Genomic DNA, 27733 nt, shown 5'->3' with positions numbered 1-27733 from the left:
GAATGGCTGCGGCATGTGAACAGCCTCCTCAGGCTGTATTTTAAACTTTAGATGGGCAGCCAGGGGTAGTAAGCCCACTGTTTTTAACCCCCCCCCCCCCTGTAGGAGATGCCTAAGACAAAAGTGAGCTGCCTGGACTGGTTTTAAAATTTGAAGCCCTGGTGAGTGGATATCAATAAGATGAAACCTAGGAACTCAAAGTGCTCCTGCGAAGAAAATTCTTTATTGGCTGCATGTATAAAAGCATGATACACAAGATGCTAACGCATTTCGGCTTATGCAGCCTTCCTCAAGGCTGCAAAAGCCAAAACGTGTTAGCATCTTCTGTATCGTGCAGCCAAAAAATATTTTTCTCCACAAGAGCACTCCGAGCTGCCAGCTTTCATCTCATTAATATCTACTGCTTTGGGAGTTGAACACCCCAGAGCCAAAGCACCAGACTCTAGCTCCTGGATATATAATATAGCGGTTGAGCTTGGGTAAAACATTTATATTTGCCCTGGGCAGTGGGACTATTTCCATGTACACATATCAAGGCTTCAGTTTCAGGAGTTTCCTTCTAACAGTATTAATTGCAGAAGCTGGATCAGCAATCTGCCAGTTCTATCTTTTTTTCAGAAGGTTAGATGTGTATAAGATTACCTTTGTGATCTCCTATGATCTGCCATCACTCATCATATTTTAACTCATAGTTGTGTCAACAACCATGTTAGGCTGGATATATAAAAAGGACTGAAATAATCACCAATTCTGGAGAAACTTCTGCTCCAGGTTTGCTCCACTTCTAATTGCACCACCATAAGCCTAAGACTTTGGTCACATCATCTCTGCTGAAGGAAATGGGTTATACAAAATGAATACAAAAAAATATCCCGTATAGACACGGGCATAAGTAGCCATATCGCTGGCAAAAAATAGGGTCAAGGGACGTGTTAGGCCCCGTTCACACTGGGGCGATCCGACTTCCAGGGGCGACCTCACAGGTCGCGGAGCGCTGCTCGCACCACGACCTCGGAGCGGCCGGCACGGACTTCATAACATTGAAGTATTGAAGTCTATGCAGGTCGCTCCGGGTCGCCCCAAAGAAGCTCCGGACCCTTTTTCTAAGTCGGAGCGACTTGTGTCGCTCCTATTAGAACGGGTCCGCAGCTTCTCTATGGAAGGCGACCTACGGCGACCTTTTAGGCGACCAGGTCGCCTGACAGGTCGCCCCAGTGTAAAAGGGGGCTTAAGGAATGTAATAAAATTGACTTTATTAAATAATAACAAAGCACATAGAAGCCTTGTAGAAATGACACTGTTGCTAAACTTATGCCACAAGTAACAATCGACAAAAAAAACAAAAGACAAGACAAACAACAAGATGACAAAAATTCCCGGCCGTGGGGCCACCCGCAGCATCTCCCGAAGGTGGCGAGCTGAAAGGAAGTAGCGTAAGTAGGATGTTCAGTTGAGGCATCCGATTCCCGACACAGGATTGCGGGTAAGAAGAGGATTCTTCACTGCCCACTGTGGCACACACGTAGAGGGACGGAGACATACAGCACTGGTTCAGAGCATAGTAGGGTAAAGTATCCTATACCCAGCTTGGACCGGATTTTCATTTAACAGCCTTTCTCCTAACATTACTGCTCTGATCCTGATCCATATCTTTTGTACCAGTCTCCCGTGGCCCTCCAGTGACATTGCCTCTTCCCATGCCTCATCCTGTAAGAACATTTCAGAATATCACACAGGAACAATATTCCCAAAGGGCCTCATGAAGGTACCTCACCTTTTGCAGACCATCTAGCGGGACTCACTTCCATCGAGAGCCATAATTCTTTCTATATAGGAGGACTAGCGATCACCGCGCATTTTTCAGGCATAGGAGCTATAACAATCCCGCCATTGGGGGTAATTCTCTCCTCATATCAAAAAAGGGGGGAAAGGGAAAGGGGGGATAATCCCAGGAGAGGAATTCACCGCCCAAGTGCACAAAGTGGGCGGGAATAGGACACCATGCAATTTATTAGCAATTAGCAATTTATTAGCCGGTGAGCCAAGTAACTGGAGCAATTACTGGAAACCAACACAAAAGAAGTTGCAAAAATTGGCTCAAACACAGGTATATTGAAAAATATTTTTAGAAAACTGTACTTTATTGAGGTAGAGATGATAAAACATTACATATAACATGAATTGAAGAAAAAAATCAAATAAAATTGAGTGTTCAAGGGCCAATGAACTGCAAACCAGTGAAAAAGCGTCCCAGCTCATTGAAACACACATGGGTGTCCTCCAAAGGTGGAGCTTTGGAGGACACCCATGTGTGTTTCAATGAGCTGGGACGCTTTTTCACTGGTTTGCAGTTCATTGGCCTTTGAACACTCAATTTTATTAGATTTTTTTCTTCAATTCATGTTATATGTAATGTTTTATCATCTCTACCTCAATAAAGTAATTCTCTCCTCACCTTTTCAGGACTCATCCTCCCATTTTGTTCCCATTCTACCAGTTCCGCCAGTACTCATCATCCCTCCCCTCTTTTTTCAAAGCTCGAGCTCCCAGGGGCTTGCATATAGAGGGTTTCCTAGCAACCACTTTGGTGGCCTTAAAAACTACATTAGTCGTTGAAACCCGCCTATAAGCAAGAGGCACCTGGCGTCCAGCTGGCCGTCCATTTTTTGTAATCTTGTTGTTTGTCTTGTCTTCTGTTTTTTTTTTCATTGATTGTTACTTGTGGCATAGGTTTAGGAACAATTTAATTTTTACAAGGCTTCCGTGTGCTTTGTTATTTAATAAAATCAATTTCATTCCATAACACATCCCTTGACTCTATTGTGTAACTACAGGGGTTGCAATTGCAACCGGGCCCCATGCTCCAAGGGGCCTGTGTGGCTCCCATGTACACCTGGATAGGAGGGGCGGCGGGGGCAGCATATATTGAAATCACTGTCCTCCTTTTTCCTCCTGTAGCTGCAGGAGGAAAATAGAGGAGATTGGTTCCTCTGTATGCTGCCCCCGCCACTCCTCCTATCCAGTTCACTTGTGTTCTGCTGTCTCTGGGCCCCTGTGTGCTCCCCTGAATTCAAAGGTCACACTTGCGACCGGGCCCTGGCATTCCACCACCATGGGGAGGCTCCAAAATGGCAGGAAGGGGGACCACTGCAGAACTTGTGAAAGGGTCCCGTTGTGGGACCATAATAAAGAGCCCTGCAATGAGAGTAAAGGGCCCCAGGATCAGTGGGAAGAGCCCCAGGCTTGAAGGGAAGGGGTCCGGGAGGCCCTTCATGGTTTCTTGCACCGGGGGGCCCTGAAGGTTCTAGTTACGCCTCTGGCCATCGATATAGGTACTTATGCCCGTGTCTATATGGGATATATTTTGTATGCATGTTTTTAGCTATGTTGGTAAAAACACACAAATGACGGTCATACATGGATGATTTATTATTTGATTGGCCTGATTATCACATTATTTGATACATACAAAATTAATCCTGAACCTTCCCATCAAATCAGATCACAGGATGTAATACCTGGGACTTTTTGAGTATGTGACCAGCACTAAAGCCAACCTGAAGCAGCATTTTCTCCAGGAATGATAAGTATTTTAGTCCCTTCCGTTATTCTTTATGTATTCATCCCAGTAAGCCCATTGCCCCGTTTTAGCTGAATAGACGTCCCATTTAACCTACCTCTGTGTTTTTGGGTTGTGTGAAGAATCTGAATGTAATCCACATATATGCAAGATGTATGTAGAGTCCCTGGTAGGACTAAAACCCAAAATCAAAGCCACTGATTGCTGTGGACCCTTTACCTTACCAAATAAGCCCTTCTCCTTTGTTAAAGATGACTTAAATAAGTAAATAATATTATGTAAATCCTATATAAGTTATTGCGAACCTACACTGAAAAAAGGAAATATGCTGCTCGAGGTTCCTATATGTTCTAGTCCGGTGACTTACGCAAAGGGTGCAGGCTGGGGAGAGCCTATCCTGGCTCAAATACATGGGAAGGTAACAACCCCGAGTGCCCCATGCCATCAGGACCCGACAGTCACTACAGTAGAAGCAACCTCACCCAGGTCAAGCACTGACACGTTTCACACCTCCCATGGGGCTTATTCATGGAGGACGCATTTCACCTCCCCCACGGGGCTTAGTCATGGAGGAACTCTATGACTAAGACCCGTGGGCAGAGCAAAATGCTCCATGTCTTGGCCTGGACGGAGCCGGGCTGAGGCTGCTTTCTATTATAATGACTGCCCGATCCTGATGGTGTGCGGCACTCAGGGTTGTTTTCTTCCTTTATACTCCAAATAAGTTATGTTTACAAAAATGTGTTTGATTTTGAAATGGGAGCTTACAGTTTTATTGTTCAACTCCGCCCCCTCTGCTCTCCGCCACCAATAAAAGACTGCCTGTGGACCAGCTCTTTGTGATTGATCGAGTGAAGAGGGGGTGGAGCCTGGACAACAGCAAAACCGCAGCAGATCTCTGAAGCCAGCTGGAAATACACTGGGAGCTGCAGTCTCCGGGAGATAACCTTAGCTTTATATTAATAAACATAAAGCTAAGTGCTACATACAAATCCTAATCCTATGAAATTAATATAAACGGATTTGAGCTTTAAAGATTTTTTATTAAATATATAACTACATTCGCTGATGTTCTTTTTTTTTAATAGCTGCCTGGAGTTCTAAAATATTATATATTATTTATTACTATATTCATGTACTATAAATACCTGATTGATCCTGTCGTTGGCCTTCCTTATTGAGAGCGGCAACGCTATTCCAGCTGAGTCCCCATCTTCAGCATTGCCATTCTCACTGCGCATGTTTTTACCTGGGGATAAGCTGAGCTTTTCTATGAGCCTAAGTATTATATGAAAGAACACACTGCCAGCATCCCTCACAGTTTAATTTTGCTGTATTTGACTACTTTTATTACTGCAATAAAGTTGGATGTTTCCTTGGAGTGCAGCTGTCCGGATTTTTGGATTCTATAATGTCTGCAACACCCAGGGACCAGCAAGAAGGAGCATGCATGTTTAAAGGGATGCTAAGGGACTGTTTTTTCATATAATGCTCAACCCCCCCCCCCCCCCCCCGCATCCCTCTAGACATGCATGCTCCTTCCTGTTAGTCACTGGGTGTTGAAGACATTATAGAATTCAAAAATCCGGACAGCTGCACTCCGAGGAAACATCCAATTTTATTGCAGTAACTGTTGACTGTTGGGTCCTAATGTTGTGCAATAAAGCTGGATGTTTCCTCGGGACGCTGCTGTCTGAGTTTTTGGATTCTATATTTTTCGCAACACCCAGTGACTAGCAGGAAGGAGCATACATGTCTAAATGGATGCTGGTGGTGTGCGAGCATAATGTGAAAGAATACAATCCCAGCATCCCTTTAGACACGCATGCTCCTTCTTGCTGGTTACTGGGTGTTGCAGACGAATATAGAATCCATAAATTTGGACAGCTGCACCCTGAAGAAACATCCATCTTTATTGCAGTAATAAAAGTACTCAAATACAGCAAAATGACACTGTGAGGGCAGAGAGGAAAGAGTCTGAGACTTTCTTGCTTGCTCATAGCAATCTTATATAGATGCCAATATAAGGCAGACAGACCTCTCCCTCTGCCCTCACAGTGTCATTTTGCTGTATTTGAGTACTTTTATTTCTGCAATAAAGTTGGATGTTTCCTCAGAGTGCAGCTGTGCACATTTTTGGATTCTATAATGTGTGCAACACCCAGGGACCAGCAGGAAGGAGCATGCATGTCTAAAGTGATGCTGGGGGTGTGTTCCTTCATATAATGCTCACATACCCCCAGCATCCCTTTAGACATGCATGCTCCTTCCTGCTGGTCCCTGGGTGTTGCAGACATTATAGAATCCAAAAACCTGGACAGCTGCACTCCGAGGAAAAATCCAACTTTATTGCAGTAACTGTTGACTGTTGGGTCCTGATGTTGTGCAATAAAGTTGGATGTTTTCTCGGAGCGCTGCCATCTGGATTTTTGGATTCTATAATGTCTGCAACACCCAGGGACCAGGAGGAAGGAGCATGCATGTCTAAAAGGATCCTGGGGTTGTGCGAGCATTATATGAAAGAACACACCCCCAGCATTACTTTAGGCACAATTTAAACACTGTGCAATATGGCGGTTTGCTCTAGAATGTGGCCCGGTGCGTTGGTGACGGTTCTATGGTATAGTCTGGCATGGCTGCCCATTTATGCAGTAAACAGAGATTTCTCTAGCGCTCATTGACAGACGTAGTCCTCGGTGATACACCACCTTCGGGTTATGTTGCCTCCACAGGAGCAGGACTAGACAGGAAATTAAAAAGCTCTGGCCACACCCTAGGGGCAGTCCCAGAGGGTATATCCTCTCTCTCTCTGCCTCAGCAAATCAGTTATTTTCTGTCTAGTTAGGAGTAAGGACCTAGACACCTTGCTGGGATCTTAGGTCCTGGCAAGAATTTTTTTCTTAAAGGATTTTTTAGACAGCTTTTTTTCTCCAGTGTTCCTGTGAGATCTTCAAGCAAGAAAGCTGAACTGGGCGACGGGCTGGATGTTGAGATCCGGTGGTCACCCCAGTTCAGCCTACGAGCGCGTGCAGGCCATAGCTCCGCGCTGGGTCGGCCGCGACAAAGTCCCATTAAAAGGACTGAACCCGCGAGTTAAACGTCTCGCTGAAACGCCAAAGACCATGAGTCACGGCGTCCGTATCGGTCGACAGCCCTCCCGCCCCGGTGGAGAGGGGTACTGTCAGGAGTTGGTGCCCGCCTGGTTCCGGTATGGTGAGTAGTATGTTCCCCCTTTTTCCCTGACGGGTTTTGTGGTGAACGCGGGCCCCTCTCTGTATGGTAAGAAAGAGTCCTTTCTATCCTATAACATGTCACAGATCCTCCTACTTTGAGTGTGATTTTATGTGTGCAAAAGCCAGGAGGCTTGGTTTGGGAGCTAACAATCTATTGTATACATGTTTAAAAGATGTAATCTGTGGCATTCTGGGAATCTTATGGGTTAAGTATAAGCTACCTACCAGTCAGAAGCCACGGACATGTAGACTGCCTTCCAAATCAGATCTCCAGCTATTAGCAGGCCTCCCGAACGGCCATGCGGTCCGCCAGGGCCGGTACCGCCAACCACGCCATATCCCCATGCAGAGAGAGTGTTGTGTGCCCTGCAGCACACCGCTATTCAGTACAGGCCGCCGCCATTTTTTTTGCTGGATCGCACGAGCCGCCATTTTGGCGTAGCCTCGTGTCTCCAGCATGGGGGCGGCCATGTTTGAGGTGATCCTACACCTCGTGGAGCTTGGGGGAGGCGCCGGAAGGCGTGCAGAGGGGCGGAGCCGCCTCCTTTCTTCCTGGGCAGCCAGCCAAAAGACTTCCTGTTTGTCAAGACAGCGCTGTAACCTGTTGCAGTTTAACTCTGAGCATCAAGTGGTGAGCCTGGGGGTCTATCTCTCTCTCTCTCTCGATCGATAGGGATCCCTAGCAGGTAACACTAAGGGGCTTTTTGTGGCGCTGGGGGTCAGAAAAAAAAAAAAAAATTTTTTTTCTTTACTTTTGAATTATATTATCCAGGAAGTAACTGGAGTTATCATGGACCCTGCCACACAGATTCCCCCACCTGTTTCCCTCGAGGGGGCCTCGGGACCCGCCGGTGCACAGAGTATAGAGTCATTTACAGCAATTTTGGAGTCTATGGTGGCTCGGGTGGAGGCGGCCTGTCAGGGACGGGGGTCAAGGAAGCGACCCCCGCCTACCCCTATACCATCTGACACCTCTGACTCAGATTCAGAGATGGTCACGGCAGTTGCAGGTTCCTCTGCAAGGGCTGTTATCCCAGGTAAAACCCCCTCAGACAGTGAGGAGGACGCTTCTTCTCTTGCTATAATTCAGGAAGAAGCATTGGTGGACGCACTAGTTGTGGCAGTGCAGGAAACCTTAAAACTTGAGGCTTTACCGGCAGAGGCAACTGAAACAGAGATGCCTTTTGGTACTAATAAGCCCATCAAGACGGCGAAGGCTTTTCCTGTACCTAAATGTTTTGGTAATCAGATTAAAGGAGAATGGGAGCATTCTAAACGTACCTTTACTATTTCCAAGCGTATTGCTAGACGCTATCCTTTTGAGGAATCCATCATTAAGAAATGGACGGTACCACCAGTCGTGGATCCGCCTATTTCCAGGCTGAATAGAGCCACGGTTATTCCAGTGGAGGACACTTCGTCCTTTAAGGATCCGGTGGATCGAAAGATAGAAGCAGAGTCCCGCACCATCTTCTCTCTGATAGGGTCAGCATTTAGACCAGTAATTGTTATTGGTCTAGTTTCCCAGACACTTACGGAATGGGCGAAAATGGTACGCCAAGATCTAGGGGAAAAGATATTCCCCAGGAGACATCTGATTTGATGGAACAGATCATACAAGGGCTACGGTTTATCTGTGACGCAGCCTTGGACACTACTCCCTTATTAGGGCATGCATCTAAGTTAGCAGTGATCCTCAGACGTGTGCTGTGGTTAAAATGCTGGTCAGCTGACCTAGGTTCCAAAAAGACCTTGACCAATCTCCCTTTTCAGGGGAATCGTCTATTTGGGGCCAACCTAGATGAAATCATTAAGGATGCCACTGGGGGCAAGAGCACTTTTTTGCCACAGGCTGCAAAAGCTAAGGGACCTCGCAACAAGCGAGGACCTTTCTTTACCGCCCATAAAGGGCGCCCGGCTGGTACTAGCGGGAAAGGCAAGACTCCTCCAGGAGGGTTCAAGAAGGGCTGGTCGGACAAGCAGAGGACCAACCCAGCCAAACCCGAAGTAAAGGAGTACACAGCCTGAAGGTGCGCCCCCACCCGGTTTCAGGGTGGGGGGACGTTTTCACCGGTATTCAGGACATTAGATCGAGCATCAACCACTACTACCGGTGCGATTCTTCCCTTCCAACATTTAAGTACCACAGGAAGCGGTAGTTACCGTTCCCTGAATAGATCTTTTCCTTTACCTTTTCCTAAGATTAGTCCCGATACCTCACAGGAATCGGATCTGGTTGACCAGATAGGCCAAGTAGCCTCTAGTCGGGTGACTTCGGTCCCTGAGGTTCAACCAGAAAAGATCACCTTTCCTGATAACAATCAGGTATCTGATAAATGTGTGGGAACAGAAAACGACCAGACTTTCTCGGATGGTCGGGGCCAGATAGCTCTAGGGACGCCTGGTTCAGATCCAATCAGCGCCAGTGCTCCTAGAAATTCTAGGCTGGCCTCCTCAAGCCGGCCTGGCCGACTTGGACATGTTAGTCGCAGACGTTCCGTGGGAACTTCGTCTCAGGGAGTGTCTGTGGTCTCAAGGACCAATTTACCTTCGTGCTTTACAGTCGCTGGTTTTAATGGCCTGGCCATTGAGACCCAAGTACTGAAGGACAGAGGTTTGTCTACTTCAGTCATTCCTACCCTTATTAAAGCAAGGAAAGCGACTTCCAGCAAAGTCTATTATCACACATGGAAGACTTATATTGCGTGGTGCGAATCTTTAGGATTTCCTCCACGTACCTATTCGGTGTCTCGAATATTGGCCTTTTTGCAACAAGGGGTTGAGCAGAAGCTAGCCTTGAGCACCATCAAGGGTCAAGTTTCAGCATTAGCAATCTTCTTTCAGAAGCCTTTAGCTACCAAATCCTTGGTGCGGAATTTCATCCAGGGGGTGCGGCACCTGGCTCCTCCAGTCCGCGCGCCCTTACCGCCCTGGGATCTTAATTTGGTTTTGTTGGTTCTACAGAAACCTCCCTTTGAAAACATCAGGGAGATTCCCTTGCTCACTTTATCCCAGAAGGTGGCCTTCTTGGTGGCTATTACTTCTGCTCGCAGGGTGTCAGAACTGGCTGCATTATCATGCCAGTCCCCATACCTAGTGATTCATAGGGATAAGGTAGTACTTCATCCTAAGCCATCTTTTCTTCCTAAGGTGGTTTCAGATTTTCATCTGAATGAAGATATTGTACTACCTTCCTTGTGTCCTCAGCCCAAGCATCATCGGGAACATGCGTTGCATTCCTTAGATGTGGTTCGGGCAATCAGGGTATACCTGAAAGCTACGGAATCATTCCGTAAGACGGATTCACTTTTTGTGATCACGGATGGCCCCAGAAAGGGTTTGCCTGCATCTGCCGCGACCATTGCCAAATGGATTAGACAAACGGTGGTACAGGCTTATTCTATTAAGGGTCAGAGTCCTCCGTTCCCTGTTAGGGCGCACTCCACTCGAGCGCTCAGTACTTCCTGGGCCTTTCGCCATCAGGCGTCGGTGGTCCAGGTATGTAAGGCGGCCACTTGGTCGTCGGTACATACCTTTACAAAATTCTATAAAATTGATGTGACGGCATCGGCGGATGCCTCATTTGGCCGCAAGGTTTTGCAGGCCGCAATTTGAGGAGACCGGTGGTCTACCTCGAGGGTTTTTTTCTGTTTGGAAAAAAAAAAAAAAAAAAAGAAAAATTTTTTCTCTCTTTTGTTGAGTCTCATCATTAAGGATGAGCATTGTAAACTTCTAGTCGGCACCGGTTGGGCCTTCTAGATTGGGATTTGATTTCATTTTCCCACCCCTCAGTTGTGATACTGCTCTGGGACGTCCCGAAGGTGGTGTATCACCGAGGACTACGTCTGTCAATGAGCGCTAGAGAAAAATGGATTTTTGTAAAATCTTACCGTAAAATCCTTTTCTCTTAGCTCATTGACAGACGTAGTCCCCGCCCCTCTGTTTTTTTGAGTTGGGTTAAAATCTCTAAAGACTGCTTTTTCACATAACTGATTTGCTGAGGCAGAGAGAGAGAGGATATACCCTCTGGGACTGCCCCTAGGGTGTGGCCAGAGCTTTTTAATTTCCTGTCTAGTCCTGCTCCTGTGGAGGCAACATAACCCGAAGGTGGTGTATCACCGAGGACTACGTCTGTCAATGAGCTAAGAGAAAAGGATTTTACGGTAAGATTTTACAAAAATCCATTTTCTCCCCCAAATCCAAATGAGAACCCTTTGTACAGTTCACACGCACACCGTCCAATCAAAGTGAGTGCAATAATATGCAACTCTGATGCTTGAACCTCTGTGAACGGATTGCACCTGATCAGCGCCATTTCCTATTACTGTTTACACATATCAGGCTGTTTGTGCTACAAAGTTCTGTTAAAAGATGGATTGTTATTTATTTGCACCAATCTCACTTTATGTAGTCCTTTGTTTCACTGTCAGATTAATGTTAAATAAACATTGTTTACACATCTATGGCTTGTAATGTTTGTTACTTTCTTTAATATCTTTTTGCCCATTACTAATTAACCACTTTAGGACCGGAGGATTTTCCTGCTTTACGTCCAGGCCACTTTTTGCAACTTGGCACTGTGCGACTTTAACTGACAATTGCGCGGTCATGCAACACCGTACCCAAACGAAATTTAAGTCCTTTTTTTTTACCACAAATAGGGATTTCTTTTGGTGGTATTTGATCACCTGTGCGATTTTTACTTTTTGCACTATAAACAAAAAAAGAGCGACAATTTTGAAAAAATAACAATATTTTTCAAATTTTTTTATATGAAATTACCCCCCAAAAAATGTAAAAATCAAAATTTTTTAACATTTTAGGCCAATTTGTTTTCTGCTACATATGTTTGGTAAAAAAATCTCAATAAGCGTATGTTGATTGGCTTGCGAAAACGTTATCGCAGCTACTAACTACGGGAAAGATTTATGTCATTTATGTAATTTTTATTGTTTTTTTTTTTAACGAGTAATGGCGGCGATCTGCGTATTTTTTTTTTTTGCGGGACTGCGACATTGCGGCGGACAGATCGGACCCTTGACTGACATTTTTTTTTTTTTTTTTTTAATTCTATTTATTAAAGTTTTGTGAAAAAAACTGCATACAAAACAGAGCCGTGTGGGCATACCCAGGCTCAACAACATAAAGCCATAACATAACAACCAAAAAACAACTTAAAACTAAAATTAAAATAAACCCCACCAACCCCCCAACAAGGCTGCAGCTCTAAGAAGGTCATGAGCAGCTCAGGTCTGAGTACCTACATTCCAACATTCAGGTAATAAGGACAGCACGGTCCAGTGTGCAAACATATCACATCAGTCTACATAGCTAGGCACAACTCACTCGGCAGTCAAAGACACACTGGGATCTGGAACGGATGGCTCATCCGCAGTATCAGTAGCTTACAACCACAGGTCCCAGACTTTGTGAAATTTGGTTGGGCACCCTCTGTACTTGTAATGTGCTTTGTATAATGGCACCATCGAATTCACTAAGGCCTTCCACTGAGATAGAGCCGGGGCCCCGGCTCTCTCCAGCGCATCACCACCAACTTCCTAGCATAAAAGAGCAAAAGGCCCAAAAGGGTGCGAGTGGCTACAGTATGGGCCAACGCATTCACAAGCCCCAGGATACAGGTCTCAATTCCAGCTGGGACAGCAATAGTAGTTAACCTAGTAATGAAACTCAAAACCTCAGACCAAAAGCTTTGCAGGGACGGACAATGCCAGATCATATGAGCATAGGAAGGGGCTCCAGAGCCACAACGCCAGCATATGTCCGGGACGTCGGGAGACACCCTGTGCTATCTGGAAGGCGTGAGGTGAAATCTATGCAAAATCTTGAATTGAACTAAGCAGTCCCTCGAGGAGACTAAATGTTTGAAGGGATAGTCCAATACATCCTCCCAGTCCTCCGAATCCAGCTCCGGCACTTCCGTCACCCAAAACTCCTGCAACTTCTCCAGACCCACATGCACACTAGGCATCAAGGATCTGTAAATGGAGGAGAGCGGTTTCTTAAGGTCCTCATCCCGGAGGACCAGTTCAAAGTCCGCCGGAGTCAAATCCGGGGGGGAATCCCCAAACTGAGTCCGGAAAGCATGACGGAGTTGCAGGAACCGGAAAAAGTAGGAGTTGGGCAGATCAAATCTATCTTTCAATTGGTCAAAACTAAGAAGGTCACCCCCTTGACAGATGTGGGAAATACACCGAATACCCCTAGTGGCCCAAAGAGACGGATCTTGACTGACATTTTTGACACTTTTGGGGGGACCAGTGACATTACTACAGTAATCAGCAGGGCTGGCCCAGGACATTGTGCTGCCTGGGTCAGAGAATGAAATGCTGCCCCCCCAAAAAAAAAATTCACGCCCTCCAAGAGGCCCCCACATTCTATAGGACTATGAAAGCAGTCAGAGGGGTGTGAGTGTGTATGGAGTGACAGCAGGAGCAGGACAGAGCAATAGACACTGGGCAGATGAGCGCACCAGGCTTTCTACTGTCTATAGTGTCACAGTGCCCTGCAGGGCTGCGGGCATGGTACAGAAGAATGCAGGGCTGTAGGCATGGAACAGGAGAATGCAGGGCTGCGAGCATGGAACAGGAGAATGCGGGACTGCAGGCATGGTACCGGAGAATGCAGGGCTGCGGGCATGGTACAGGAGAATGCGGGGCGGTAGGCATGGTACAGGAGAATGCGGGGCTGTAGGCATGGTACAGGAGAATGCAGGGCTGCGGGCATGGTACAGGAGAATGCGGGGCTGTAGGCATGGTACAGGAGAATGCAGGGCTGCGAACATGGTACAGGAGAATGCGGGGCTGTGGGCATGGTACAGGAAAATGCGGGGCTGTGGGCATGGTACAGGAGAATGCGGGGCTGTGGGCATGGTACAAGAGAATGCAGGGTTGTGGGCATGGTACAGCAGAATGCAGGGCTGCGGGCATGGTACAGGAGAATGCAGGGCTGCGGGCATGGTACAGGAGAATGCAGGGCTGCGGGCATTGTACAGGAGAATGCAGGGCTGCGGGCATGGTGCATGAGAATGCAGGGCTGCGGGCATGGTGCAGGAGAATGCGGGGCTGCGGGCATGGTGCAAGATAATGCTGATTTTGTGCACCCCCTGATACCCCCCACCTTTTCCTCCTCTCTCCCTCATCTTGTGCACCCCCTGATACCCACCCACCTTGACCTCCTCTCCACACCATCTTGTGCACTCCCTGATACCTCCAAACCTTGTCCTCCTCTCCCACTCATCTTGAGAACCCACTGATACCCCCCCCCCCCACACCTTGTCCTCCTCTGCCCCTCATCTTGTGCACTCCCTAATACACCCCACCTTGTCCTCCTCTCCCCCTCATTTTGTGCACCCCCTGATACCCCCCACCTTATCCTACTCTCCCCCCTTCGTCTTGATCTTGTACAGCTTCTTAATCCACTCCCCCCGTCGGGCACCCCCTCATAGTGTCCTTCTCTACCCACCCTCACCTTGTGCAGCTTCTCCCCCAAAGTTTTGTACCTCCCCCTTTCCCTGATCTTGTGCAGCTACACCTCCATCCCCACCTTGTGCCCCCCCCCCCTGCCCTTGTGCATCCATCCTTGTGGAGCTTACCTATGCCCCTGCCTTCCCCCCGTCCTTAAGTGTCCCCCCCCCTCATCTTTTGCAGCTTCCGCATGGACCCCAGAGCCTTGACTTCTTGGCTGTGGTGCTGGCCCTCCTTCAGACACCGGTAACACATGTGGGTTGTGAAATGGACACTGTACATGCTTTAGTTCTTATTGCTCGTGGTTGGCACATGTGGAAACATTCTGGAAGCTCAGGCTCACACAGCCCTGGACAGGTGGTAGCAGGTGGTGTTTGGCCAGATGTCCCCGGGGCAGATGACAGCAGAGGCGGCATGACTAGGTCAAAATGCCTAAACATGACAGTGGCCTCCTTCGGGCTGTTCTAGCCGTGGCCGGCCTGACATGCACACTGCGCATGCGCCGCCGCCGCTCGGGAAAACTCCTACATGTTCGGCTATTTCCAGAAATAGCCGAACGTTTGCAGGTTTTCCTGAGCGGCGGCGCATGTGCAGTGTGCATGTCAGGCCGGCCGTGGACCTTTTTTTTTTTTAAATAGCCGAAGAAGAGAAGAGGCAGCCAGGGGCCGCCACTCTCTAGGTGCCGCCTGGGTCCCATGGTCCCACCGGGACCCATGGTAGGGCCGGGCCTGGTAATCAGTGCTATAAATATGCACTGTTACTGTAACAATGACACTGGCAGGGAAGGGGTTAACTTTATTGGCGATCAAGGGGTTAAATATATGCCTGGTGCTTACTGACGTGTGTGGGGGGAGGGGACTGTGTGACACAGACACAGATCACAGGTTCAGCTATGCTGAATCCTGTAATCTGTCCCTGCCTGTCACATAGGAGATTTTTGTTTGCTTTGTTTACACAAGTGGGCGGATTCCCTCACTCGATCCCCGACGATCGGGGAAAAGCGGCGGTGATCACCGCCTCTCCTCCCCTGGCCCGACTCCTGCTGTGACTGAATACGGCGGGAGTGAGCCTCCGGCAACGCGCGCGCGCCGCCCACAAGGGGAGGAGTCCAGCGACGTAATCGAGCCACTTTGCCGCAGTACGCTCCATGTGAGCGGTCAGCAAGTGATTAAAGATGAAGTTTAATCTGCTCATAATTGTCTTCCTGGGTTTTTCTCTCCACCCCCCAAATCAACATGCTATTGAAATTTTCATCTTTTTAACCACTTTAAAGCAGAGTTCCGGCCTCATTTTCTTCTTTTCTGATTCCTGTAGGGAAAAGCATGTTAAAAAGTAATTGGACATTCATTTTTTTTTTTTTTGGGGTCACTTACCTTATTTTAGGGTCATCTCTGTCCGACTTCCTCCTTCTGCGGCCGCGGCCCTGGACGTCACTTCCCGTTTCGCATTGCGTCCTGGGAGATGGGAGTCATCCATCCCAGGATGCAATGGGAATGGTTGGCCGCTACTCTGATTGCCGATCGCAATTTACAGCGCGTGCGTGAGATTGCGATCGGCATTCTGGGTAGCCAGAAACCAGGAAGAAAGTCACAGCGGGGGACACAGTGGCTTCAGACGCCCACACCGGAGATGGCCACGCTCTTCAATCAATTTTTAAAGGTAAGATTTTATCTATATTCATTTACTGTACTCTACTGTAATGTAGGAATAGTATGAGTGTAATTGGCGTTAGCTTAGGATTAGGGGGGTGTTTTTATCTCAAAAATGTTTTTGTGGCCGGAACTTCGCTTTAAGACCGGAAGGATTTGCCCCCTTCCTGACTAGGCCCTATTTTGCGATTCGGCACTGCGTTACTTTTTTTTTTTTACAAACAAGGTTGCTCTTTATTGAAAAAAGTCAGAATTAAACAACAGTATACAACAAACGTGTAGCCAATGGCCATCATCATAGACAGATGGGAGAAACCAGTGCGCTAGTAGCGCTCAAGTAAGCGTGGTGGGGAAACATTGCATACATACACAGTAACAGAAAATGCAGAGAAAAATAAGCAACTACAGAACCGGCAGACCATTGAACAAAATAGCAGCATGGAGAAGTGGAGCTAAACCGCACCATCCACCCAGGGCTGCCAAATCTTTTCGTATTTGTGGGGAAAATTTCTGTTAATGTAAGTAAGTTTGTACATGGGGAGAGCCCCGTTCACAAGGGCCACCCACGCAGTCAGCGTGGGGGGGGGAGGGAGAACTCCAGTGAAAAATGATTTCCTTCCTAGCATAGTACAGCAACAAAGAAATCATCAGCCGCGAGTACTTAGAGCGTCTAACCTTATCAGGAATGCCCAAGAGTGCCAGCTTCGGGGTGCATGTGACAGTGAGATGGAGGTGTGCGTTCAGAAGGTCAAACACAGCACCCCAAAACTCCTCCACCCGTGGGCAAGTCCAAAACATATGCAAGTAAGAGCCCTCAGCTACCAGACATTTAGGGCAGTCGGCCGATCTCGCAGGATACATTCTGTGCAGTCTCAGTGGAGTGAAATAAACTCTGTGCAGAAATTTAGTATGGATAAGTTTGTCTCCAGAGGCGATGACCGAACCCAAGCCATGTCCCAGGCAGTCCTCCCATTCCTCCCTATCTAGGGCAGGCAAATCTGAAGACCAGCGTTGCCAAAGACGCTGGACGCCGCATGGGGCCCACACCTGCGGGTCAGGAAGCATACGCAAATGAGGGAGCGACGGGTTGCCCCACAGGGGCTGATAAGGGGACCAAGTGTTAGGCTGGAGAAACCGCACTCTAGCCACCTTCCAAACCCAGAGAGTGGTCCTGGTGGGGAGTGGAAGAGAAGGATAAGCACCCGCGCCACGGTAGACCAGGTTGCCGAGACCCGCCAGGGAGCCCAGACAAGCAGCCTCCAGGCACGTTGCTGCATTCGACCTAGACCCCGCAAACCACCAGTGTATGGTGACCAGAACAGCCGCCCAGAAATAAAATTTGAAATGAGGGAGGGCCAGTCCCCCCGAGGACACCGGGAGTTGTAAGGTAGAGCGCGCCAGCCGGAGATGCGAGCCAGCCCACAAAAAAGAGCCAATACAGGCGTCCAGGTCACGGAAAAAAACGGCGGGGATCCACGACGCGGAATGGCAAAAAACATAAAGAAATTTAGGCAAAAAAATAATTTTGAAGTAAAGAAGGGGGGGAGACCAGCGCTATGGATTATTCCAGAGAGGGTTGCTTTTAAGACAATAGGAAGCAGCCACCAACCAACCCCTAAAAAATTAGGGGTCAAGATTTATAGGAGATGGGGGAGGTAGTTGGAATCGGCGCTACCTTATAAATATGTAATGGGACAGTGATGTGTCCAAACCATAGAGTATCACTCTAAAAAATAAGTGCAGTTAAAAAGTGCCAGTGCAAAAGTGTATTTGAATCAATAAAAAGCCGTGCGGATAAAATTATGGCTGGGTAAGTTAAAAAGCACAAAGTGCTGGTAAAAATATTTAATGTGAAGTGACAGATATAGTGATAATAAAATCAATAAAGGTTGGATAAAAATTGCAAGCGTAACTTTTCCTTTTGATAGTCTTCCTGTATTGTGAAACACTGGGGGACTTTAGGTCCCTATCTATGCATTTCCGCTTGTTGATACTCATTATTTGGTCCGTGATGTTTCCTGGTTGGCTCACGCCCTATGTCTGTATCATGGTTTGCTGCTATCTGTTCCCCTGCGTTCCATTTTCTTTTATCTAATTGTACACGTATACCATGTTTTTGATGTATGTTTATGCCTCTTCTCAAAATAAAAACTTTTGTACAAGAAAGTCAGGCTCGCAGGCACACGGAACTGGTTTAAAGCGGAAACGCTGGTTTCTGAAGTGCAAGTGAAGAGTAAAGGCCCGTACACAGGTACCGATCGTCGGCATACAAACGTCGGCGGACGAAAGATCTGCCGATTGTACGCTTGTTAGTATGGTGGCTCCGACAGCTGTCTGCGCACATTCTGCGGACAAGAGTCTTTCTTGCAAGCATTTAAATTTTTGTATGCCGACACCAGAACGGACGATTGTTCGCCAGTCAGTACAGATTTCTGCCGACAGACCGCAGATTTGCAAGACTGGGCATGCTCAGAAAAGAAAAAACACAGGGAAAGTTAACCATTACGTGACATCACTTCTGAAGTCGGCTGTAGTCGGCGGACAAAATTCTTGGGCAGTCTTTGCACTTTTCAACAGACACCGACATCCCGGGGAGAAAAGACGAACGTTTGTATGCCGACGATCGGTACGTGTGTACGGGGCTTAAAGGTAGAGCAGACCTGACCAGGAAGAGGCTCTGCTTCCTGAAGGTGTTCTAGGAAAGCTTTTCCACCCAAGACCTGGAGATGAAGGTATCTACGGGATGGGTCAATATTAGCTGTGGAAGACATCAAAAGACAAATTATCAATAAAACCCATTTTTTTTTGCTCCAGGCTGGGAGTCTCCTGGAAGTATTACTTTGAATTCACATTCCCATCTGCTTCATATTTACGATCTTTCCTGGGCTTAGTTTCCTTTGATTCCTTCAAAGACTCACATACTTTACTGATTTATCAATTTGTACAAATTAAACACTGCATATCCTGCCTGTTATGACACACTGATACAACAATGCCACTTACTACATTTAAGCAGATTTGTAATAAGAACCCTCACATCCTGGGTATTACCTCCAGTCAGGGCAGCCATCAGGGGGGGACAGCCCATACACATGTAGGGGGCCCAGGCATTCCATGGGGCCCAGCTGCCCAGGCCCAACCAAAGAGATCAAGTTGTTGCTGCTGTAGTAACTAGCAATTGCTAAAGCAGGGTGGCCGCAGAGTAAGCTGATGCAGTCGAAGGGATGTCTCTTTGCTGGATTGGGCTGTCTCTTTGCTGAATATAGGAGGCCATCTCTTTGCTGGATTGGGATATCTCTTTGCTGAATATATGAGGCCGTCTCTTTGCTGCATTGGGATATCTCTTTGCTGAATATATGAGGCCGTCTCTTTGCTGTATTGGGATATCTCTTTGCTGAATATATGAGGCCAGGGCCGATCCTGGGCTGGTGCAAGGGGTGCACCGCACCCAGGCGCCTCCAAACTGCTGAAAAGGGGGGCGCCGGGCTAAGCTGCCTCCATAGTGATTGGCAGCAGGCAGTGTGGCTCCTTCGTTCAACCTGTGGCTGTGTGTGTGTGCCCCATTCTCCAGTGAGCAGTCCCCCCCCCTACAGGAATGGGAGAGGCTGCATCTGCACTACCTTCTCCTGCCCCCCTCTCTCTCTCCCTGTGCCCGCCCACACACTCAGTACAGCCCATGCTGCTGTAAGTGAAAGAGATGTGTGGGCGGGAAAGTTTACCTCAGGCAGCCGGCAGCTACATGGTGACCTGAGTGAGTAACTGTGACTGGACATACTCCTCCCTACCCTGTCCCTGTCTCCCCCCTCCTCTGTCCCTGTCTCCCCCCTCCTCTGTCCCTGTCTCCCCCCTCCTCTGTCCCTGTCTCCCCCCTCCTCTGTCCCTGTCTCCCCCCTCCTCTGTCCCTGTCTCCCCCCTCCTCTGTCCCTGTCTCCCCCCTCCTCTGTCCCTGTCTCCCCCCTCCTCTGTCCCTGTCTCCCCCCTCCTCTGTCCCCGTCTCCCCACCTCTCTGTCTCTGTCCCCCCCCCTCTGTCCCTGTCTCCCCCATCTCCTCTGTCCCTGTCTACCTCCCCCTCTGTCCCTGTCACCTCCTGTCTCCCCATGTCACCCCCCTCACTCTCCCTGTCGTCACCCCTCTGTCCCTGTCATCACCCCTCCCCCTCTGTCCCTGTGGTCACCCCTCCCCCTCTGTCCCTGTCGTCACCCCTCCCCCTCTGTCCCTGTTGTCACCCCACCACTCTGTCCCCCCCTCTCTCACTCTTCTGTGTCCCCCCTCTCTCACTCTTCTGTGTCCCCCTCTCTCACTCTTCTGTGTCCCCCCCTCTCTCACTCTTCTGTGTCCCCCCCTCTCTCACTCTTCTGTGTCCCCCCCTCTCTCACTCTTCTGTGTCCCCCCCTCTCTCACTCTTCTGTGTCCCCCCCTCTCTCACTCTTCTGTGTCCCCCCCTCTCTCACTCTTCTGTGTCCCCCCCTCTCTCACTCTTCTGTGTCCCCCCCCTCTCTCACTCTTCTGTGTCCCCCCCTCTCTCACTCTTCTGTGTCACCCCCCCCCCTCTCACTCTTCTGTGTCACCCCCCCCCCCTCTCTCACTCTTCTGTGTCCACCCCTCTCTCACTCTTCTGTGTCCACCCCTCTCTCACTCTTCTGTGTCACCCCCCCCTCTCTCCCCCTTTCTGTCACCCCCTTTCCCTCTTTCTGTCACCCCCCTTTCCCTCTCTCTCTCTCTGTCACCCCCTTTCTCTGTCAACCCCCCCCCCTTTTCTCTCTCTGTCAAACCCCCTCTCTCTTTTGAATCTCTCTCTCTCTCTCTCTTTTTTTTTTTTTTTTTTCTCTTTTTTTTTCTCTCTCTCTTTTTTTTTTTTCTCTCTCTTTCTTGACAATACCCCACAGGTTCTCTTTTCTGTTCAAAAGTTTAATATTGTGAAGTTCATATTTATATTCCAAGATTTTTGTGCTACAACTATTTGATTTACATGCACTTTACAGAATTGTCAGTAAATTAAACATTTATTTTGACTTGTCAAAGCTGTTGACTAAATGATTGTCCAAGCATTAAGATTACAAACAGTGGTAGGGCTTAAAGATGGAGAGGTGGAGTTGTTGCCATAAAACAGTTTAAAGGGGAGGAGTTAGTAAGATGACCACGCCCACGTGGGGGCGCCAAAAATATTTCTGCACCCAGGCGCCTGTGACCCCAGGATCGGCCCTGTATGAGGCCGTCTCTTTGTTGGATTGGGATGTCTATTTGCTGGATTGGGGTATCTCTTTGCTGAATATATGAGGCCGTCTCTTTGCTGGATTGGGATGTCTCTTTGCTGAATATATGGGGATGCTATGTGCAGGATTGGATTCATTTTCTTATATTAAGTTGTAAGAGTGTTAAAATAAAAGTGGGTGCCCTGAAGGACTCGGTAGGATTGCCAGCAGGCAGATTTGGTGGGATGGCCAGAGGACCGGCCCTGGGGAATATTGGTTGTTAGGCCCGGAGGGGCCCAGACCTAAAGCTGTGTAAGGGGCCCCAGAATTTCTGATGGCTGCCCTACCTCCAGTATGTACTCTTTGATCATGTTGCTTTCTCCTTCAGCCTCTACATACACTACTAATTAAAATCAAGATTTGGAATTGCATTTTTCTCAAAATAAATACATTTATGGCAAAAAAAAAAAAATTGCAAGCGCGTGCTAAAATTAAGTGAACAAAGTGCTTGTGATAAAAAATCGAGTGCTTGCGTTCCAATTTGTCCACTAGGGGTCGCACTCAACCTTCAACGAAAATACCAGCAATTAGCTATAGAGATATCCACCAGAGGGGTCTGTAGTAAACTCCCAGATATGTCTCCTGGAGGTCTTCCCATCTGCAGCACGGCGTCCCTCAGCACCGAGCTCAGCGCCTCGTTCTTCAGTGTCTCCTTTGCCTTCTGTTCACTCAGACCGATAGAAGTGTCTCTCTTCACTTCATGTTAGGTATCTATTTACTCGGCGTAACATCATCTGTCACATTATACAAAAAAATTGGGCTAACTTTAGTGTTTTGTTTTTTCTTTCTTTTTTTTTTTTATTCATAAAAGTTTTTTCTTCCCAAAAAAAACACGTTTGAAAAATTTCTGCGCAAATACCGTGTGACATAAAAAGTTGCAATGACTGCCATTTTACTCCCTAGGGTGTCTGCTTAAAAAAAGAAAAATATATATATATATAATGTTTGGGGGTTCTGAGTCATTTTCTAACAAAAAAAATGATTTTTACAGAAATGGCCCGGTATGGAAGTAGTTAAAAGCATTTTATTTTAGTTTATTTATTTTACACTTGCTCTTCATCCGCTATTAAAACATTTTAGGCTTTTCTTTCAATTTCCTGCTGATAGATCATGTGACCGCAGCGGTCGCCTAGCAACGGCTGACCCAACGCCTTCCCACGCCTGTGTTCCGTGAAAAAACCATACCCGTGAGAAAACCATACCCTCGTCACTTCCGGTGCACCTATGGAGGGTATGGATTTCTCACGGTAGTTAAACTTACGGCGCTTACATTAAAACAGCTCCTCTGCAACATGAATCATCTCCGCTCCTTCCCCTGTCACTTCCCTCATCTCCGGTAATAAATATAAAAGCGGATCACGGAGCCGCGATCGCCGTCACATTTACATCTCATACACCCGCCGCCGCTTTTATTTTTATTACCGGAGATGAGGGAAGTTACAGCGATAGCGGAGGAGATGATTGATGTTGCAGCTGAAGTGTTTTAATGTACCCGCCGCAAGTATAACATTAGACACAGTGCAGTGATAATTTCATGCCCACCGAGCATGCGCACTAGTCTGATCCTCAGCTCTTCCATTAGGTATCCGGGGCTCTGAGCATGCGCACTGCTGCGCTGCTCAGCTGTTTCAGACCGGAAGTGACGAGGGTATGGTTTCTCCACGGGGTATGGTTTTTTAACGTTACACCTGTCATTTCACCATCCTATAGTAGTACACATTTCAGCGGCCGGGGGCGTATCCCGTGCTGTGATTGGAGGGGGAACGGGAGAGGAAGCACGTGCCCGAGCCGCGGTGTAACGGGAGAATTACCTACCCCGTGAGAAAAACCTACCCCTGGTCACTTCCGGCCAGGAACAGCTGAGCAGCGCAGCAGTGCGCATGCTCACAGCCCCGGATACCTAATGGAAGAGCTGAGGATCAGACTAGTGCGCATGCACACTAGTCTGAAACGATCTCGGTGTCCGTTAAAAAAACTACCGACGCGGCGGTGACATAAAATAGCTGTGCTGCACTATGAGTCATCTCCGCTCCTGTCCCTGTCACTTCCCTCATCTCGGCTAGTAAATATAAAAGCGGCGGCGGCTCCGTGATTTATCTTTTCATACACCCGCCGCCGCTTTTATATTTAGTAGCCGAGAGCAGGGAAGTGACCGGGACAGGAGCGGAGATCACTCATGGTGCAGCACAGCTGTTTTAATGTAACCGCTCGCGTTACACAGACTGCCGTGAACCGGAAGTGACGAGGGTAGGTTTTTCTCATGGGTAGGTAATTCTCACGGAACACCGGTGTTCCGTGAAAAATCCATACCCGTGAGAAAACCATACCCTCGTCACTTCCGGTTCCGCTACGGAGGGTATGGATTTCTCACGGTAGTTAAACTTGCGGCGGGTACATTAAAACACTTCGGGTGCAACATAAATCATGTCCTCTCCTATCGCTGTAACTTCCCTCATCTCCGGTAATAAATATAAAAGCGGATCCCGGAGCCACGATCGCCGTCACATTTACATCTTATACACCCGCCGCCGCTTTTATATTTATTACCGGAGATGAGGGAAGTTACAGCGATAGGAGAGGACATGATTTATGTTGCACCCGAAGTGTTTTAATGTACCCGCCGCAAGTATTATATTAGAGACAGTGCCGTGATAATTTCATGCCCACCGAGCATGCGCACTTCTCAAATTCTTTCTTCTTCAATCACGTATCCGGGGCTCTGAGCATGCGCACTACTGCGCTGCTCAGCTGTTTCAGACCGGAAGTGACGAGGGTATGGTTTCTTCACGGGGTATGGTTTTTTAACGTTATACCGGTGTTCCGTGAGAATTACCTACCCGTGAGAAAAACCTACCCTCGTCACTTCCGGTTGCACGGCACTGTTTGTAACGCGGCGTTTACACTAAAACAGCTGTGCTGCACCATGAGTGATCTCCGCTCCTGTCCCGGTCACTTCCCTGCTCTCGGCTACTAAATATAAAAGCGGCGGCGGGTGTATGAAAAGATAAATCACGGAGCCGCCGCCGCTTTTATATTTACTATCCGAGATGAGGGAAGTGACAGGGACAGGAGTGGAGATGACTCGTATTGCAGCCGAGATCTTTTAATGTAACCGCCGCGTGGGTAGGTTTTTTTCACGGAACAGTGATAATTTCTTACTAGTGCGCATGCGCACTAGTCATCTACTAGTCATCTACTAGCCATCATACATTAGGTATCCGGGGCTGTGAGCATGCGCACTGCTGCGCTGCTCAGCTGTTCCTGCCCGGAAGTGACGAGGTAGGTTTTTCTCACGGGTAGGTAATTTTCACGTTACACCTGGCGGAAGTGGAGCCGTGGGCCTTTTCTTTCAATTTCCTGCTGATAGATCATGTGACTGCAGCGGTCGCCTAGCAACAGCTGACCCAACGCCTTCCCACGCCAGTCATTTCACCAGCCTATAGTAGTACACGTTTCAGCGGCCGGGGGCGTATCCCGTGCTGTGATTGGAGGGGGGACGGGAGAGGAAGCACGTGCCCGAGCCGGGCGGAAGTGAAGCCGTGGGCCATGTGTAAGTATGGAAGAACTGGCAAATGGGGGAAATAGAAATACTTTCCTGATACTACCTCGGTCTGTGCTGTTAGCGCAGCTGGACTTCGATATCTGTAGATGGGACATTTATTGTGTGTTTTCCTCAGGTTAGAGAAATGCAGGTCACACAGCATAGACACGGCCTTCTGCACGTGTGGCACTACTAGTCTCAGCAGGCCTGCTGCCATGGCAGGGAGTGCTAGGAATAATTATCACACTGCAGTTAGCTTGCCTGGATTACAGTGACCCTCTAAGGCCCCATTCACACCTGCCTGGCATGCAAATGCGCACTTTTTGGCAAGGCGTACGCCATTCGGCAAACAAACACACGTTCGCAGGACATTCAGGTGTGAATGGGACCTTAGAGGGTCACTGCAATCCATACAAGCTGTGACCGTCTACCTGCAGGCTATTATTAGGAATGAGCTTCCATACATGTGACAGACGCGGTGTTCTATCAGAATAGCGCTACCTATCAGATTCTGCACCCGAAAGTGACGTACGGATGAGAACAACGTACTGCGCATGCGCCAATGTGTTCCAACATGGCCGCTATGTGTTCCAATAGCTTTCCTAATGTGACAGAACACGAAGCAGCGGCGGACATCTTCTTACACCCACGCAAGTCTTCAATTTTACATTTATTTTAGCAGTAAACTCACCTTATAGACTGAATCACAGTATTACATTTTTATTATTATTATAATCTAGTAAATATAGTGAGAAACCTGCAGGTAGAAGGTGGTGACGGCCATCTTGGTACACCCGCGCAGCTTAGCGACAAACTGGTTATATAGTGAAATAGACTATTACACTCGGTCGCGGTGAAATACTCTATTTCAGGCTATAAGGTGAGTTTACTGCTAAAATAAATTCTAAAATTCAAGACTTGCGTGGGTGTAAGAAGATGTCCGCCGCTGCTTCGTGTTCTGTCACATTAGGAAACCTATTGGAACGTATAGCGGCCATGTTGGAACGCACGGCGCATGCGCAGTAAGTTGGTCTCGTCCGAACGTCACTTCCCCTTGCAGAATGTGATAGGTAGTGATCCTCTGATAGTACATTCCTAATATATATATATATGTATATTATAGAACTTATCTTTTAACCCTTTCACAGCCGTTTTCGCGTATTTTTGCACACGTTTAAAAAAAATAATTTTGGGCCTGAAGATTACATAAAAAAAACCCCTAAATATTATATATTTTCTGAAAGCAGACACATCCTAGAGCAGCGATGGCGAACCTATGGAACGTGTGCCACAGCTGGCACGCATAGCCTTCTCTGTGGGCACGCCAGCTATACTGGGAAGCTGCCCCCACCGCTGCCTGTGCTCGCTAATCCTCCCTCTCCCCCGTATGACAGCGGTGCTGTGACAAGGGGGGAAGCGAGCACGGGCTGTCAGCAGGGGCGTAACTACAGGGGTTGCAATTGCAACCGGGCCCCATGCTCCAGGGGGCCCTGTACACTTGGATAGGAGGGGTGGCGGGAGCAGCATGTAGAGAAATCACTGCCCTCCTTTCTCTTCCTGTAGCTGTAGAAGGAAAATAGAGGAGATTGGTTCCTCTGTATGCTGCCCCCGCCACTCCTCCTATCCAGTTCACTTGTGTTCTGCTGTCTTTTGGCCCCTGTGTGCTCCCCTGGTCCCCCCCCCCCCCCCACTGTGCGCCCTTCCCTCTCCTGCCGGCTGCTGCAGGGGATGTGTCACAATAGAGAACAAGGAAGGGGTCGGTAAATATGTAATTTACCAGCTCCTTCCTTTTCTGAATGGACAGAGTCATAGTCAGTGATATTGTAAAAAATAAAAATAAAATCATAAAAAATAATACAATTAAAATACCAAAAAATAAAAACTACTGACCCCAGTGGGTGAACTTCCAGGATCGCAAAGGTCACACTTGCAACCGGGCCCTGGCATTCCACCACCGTGGGGAGGCTCCAAGATGGCAGGAAGGGGGCCCACTGCAGAACTTGTGAAAGGGTCCCGCTGCGGGACTGTAATAAAGGGCCCCACAATGAGAGTAAAGGGCCCAAAGATCAGTCGGAAGAGCCCCAGGCTTGAAGGGAAGGGCCCCCGGCCAGGGGTCCAGGGGGGGGGGGGGCCCTTCATGGTTTCTTGCACCGGGGCCCTGAAGGTTCTAGTTACCCCTCTGGCTGTCAGAGTATTTTCCCTGCTCGCCCCCCTCTTCTGTTAAGCGGTGCAGGAAAGGGACAGAGCAGCACTTGCAGAGATCACCACCTACTGTGATTCCTCCTGCCTCCCCATTGGCTGCAACCAGGGACCAATGCAGAGTTTGACAAGTGCACCATGGGACATGTAGTCCTGGAAGACTATGGGTCCATTTTAATGTCCACCACTCGGAGAGAGAGAGACTGGAGCAGCACACTGTGAGCCAGGGGACAGAGAGGCTGCGAGGATACCGCCCCTGCAGTGCCAGTTGCGGGTGTCGCCACGGGCAATCTAAACATCTGTTTGGAGCCAGCATTGTTGCTGTGTGGCTGGGATTGGTGAGAGGCCGCTGCGGCCATTATGTGTGGCTGCTACTAATTGCAGTGTTGGTACTTTGAAAAAAATAAGCTGGTTTTGTGTCGCAGTTGGGCACTCGGGCTCAAAAAGGTTCGCCATCACTGCCCTAGAGAATAAAACCCTGGCAGTTCCAATTTTTTATGTCGTACAATATTACAAAGTTCATTTTAGGGGGCACAAAAACGCAATAAATTACCACATTTTTTGGTAAAATGTAAAAAGCCGAGGTTGCACCGAGTAAATAGATATCCAACATGTCAAAGCTTACATTTGTGTTGGCCCGTGAAATGGCGACAAACTTCAGTATTCCATATTTTCCAGAGGCAACACTTTAAGTGCCGGTTCACATTTGTGCGATAACAGAGATCGCATGTAATTCGGAGCGCACTGCTCCTAAATGACATGCGATCTCTGTGCGGTGCAAATTTCAGCCATAC

At 48.2% G+C, this 27733-nt stretch overlaps 2 protein-coding genes across 3 annotated transcripts in view; one reads left to right on the top strand and one right to left on the bottom strand.

Moving 5' to 3' along the window:
• The window catches only part of LOC309562133 (kelch-like protein 10), a gene marked incomplete at its 3' end in the record, with an annotated part of 516189 nt that overhangs the window by 402336 nt on the left and 86120 nt on the right, over positions 1-27733 (bottom strand). The window lies entirely within an intron of this gene.
• WDR6 (WD repeat domain 6) overlaps positions 24702-27733 on the top strand; it is a 37381-nt gene continuing 34349 nt past the window's right edge. Inside the window, exon 1 of one of the 2 annotated variants that reach the window (XM_082266426.1) lies at positions 24702-24749. Coding sequence is in view for 1 of the 2 variants with exons in the window: in XM_082266425.1 (XP_082122551.1) it covers positions 24848-24876 (29 nt within the window). In the remaining variant the exon portion in view is untranslated. The other variant, XM_082266425.1, reaches the window with a different exon arrangement.

The sequence above is a fragment of the Pelophylax lessonae genome (genome assembly GCF_965119305.1).
Source record: "Pelophylax lessonae genome assembly, chromosome: 8".
Taxonomy (NCBI): Eukaryota; Metazoa; Chordata; class Amphibia; order Anura; family Ranidae; genus Pelophylax; species Pelophylax lessonae.
Note: the sequence above shows the minus strand (reverse complement) of the source record. Positions and strands in the feature narration are given on the sequence as shown.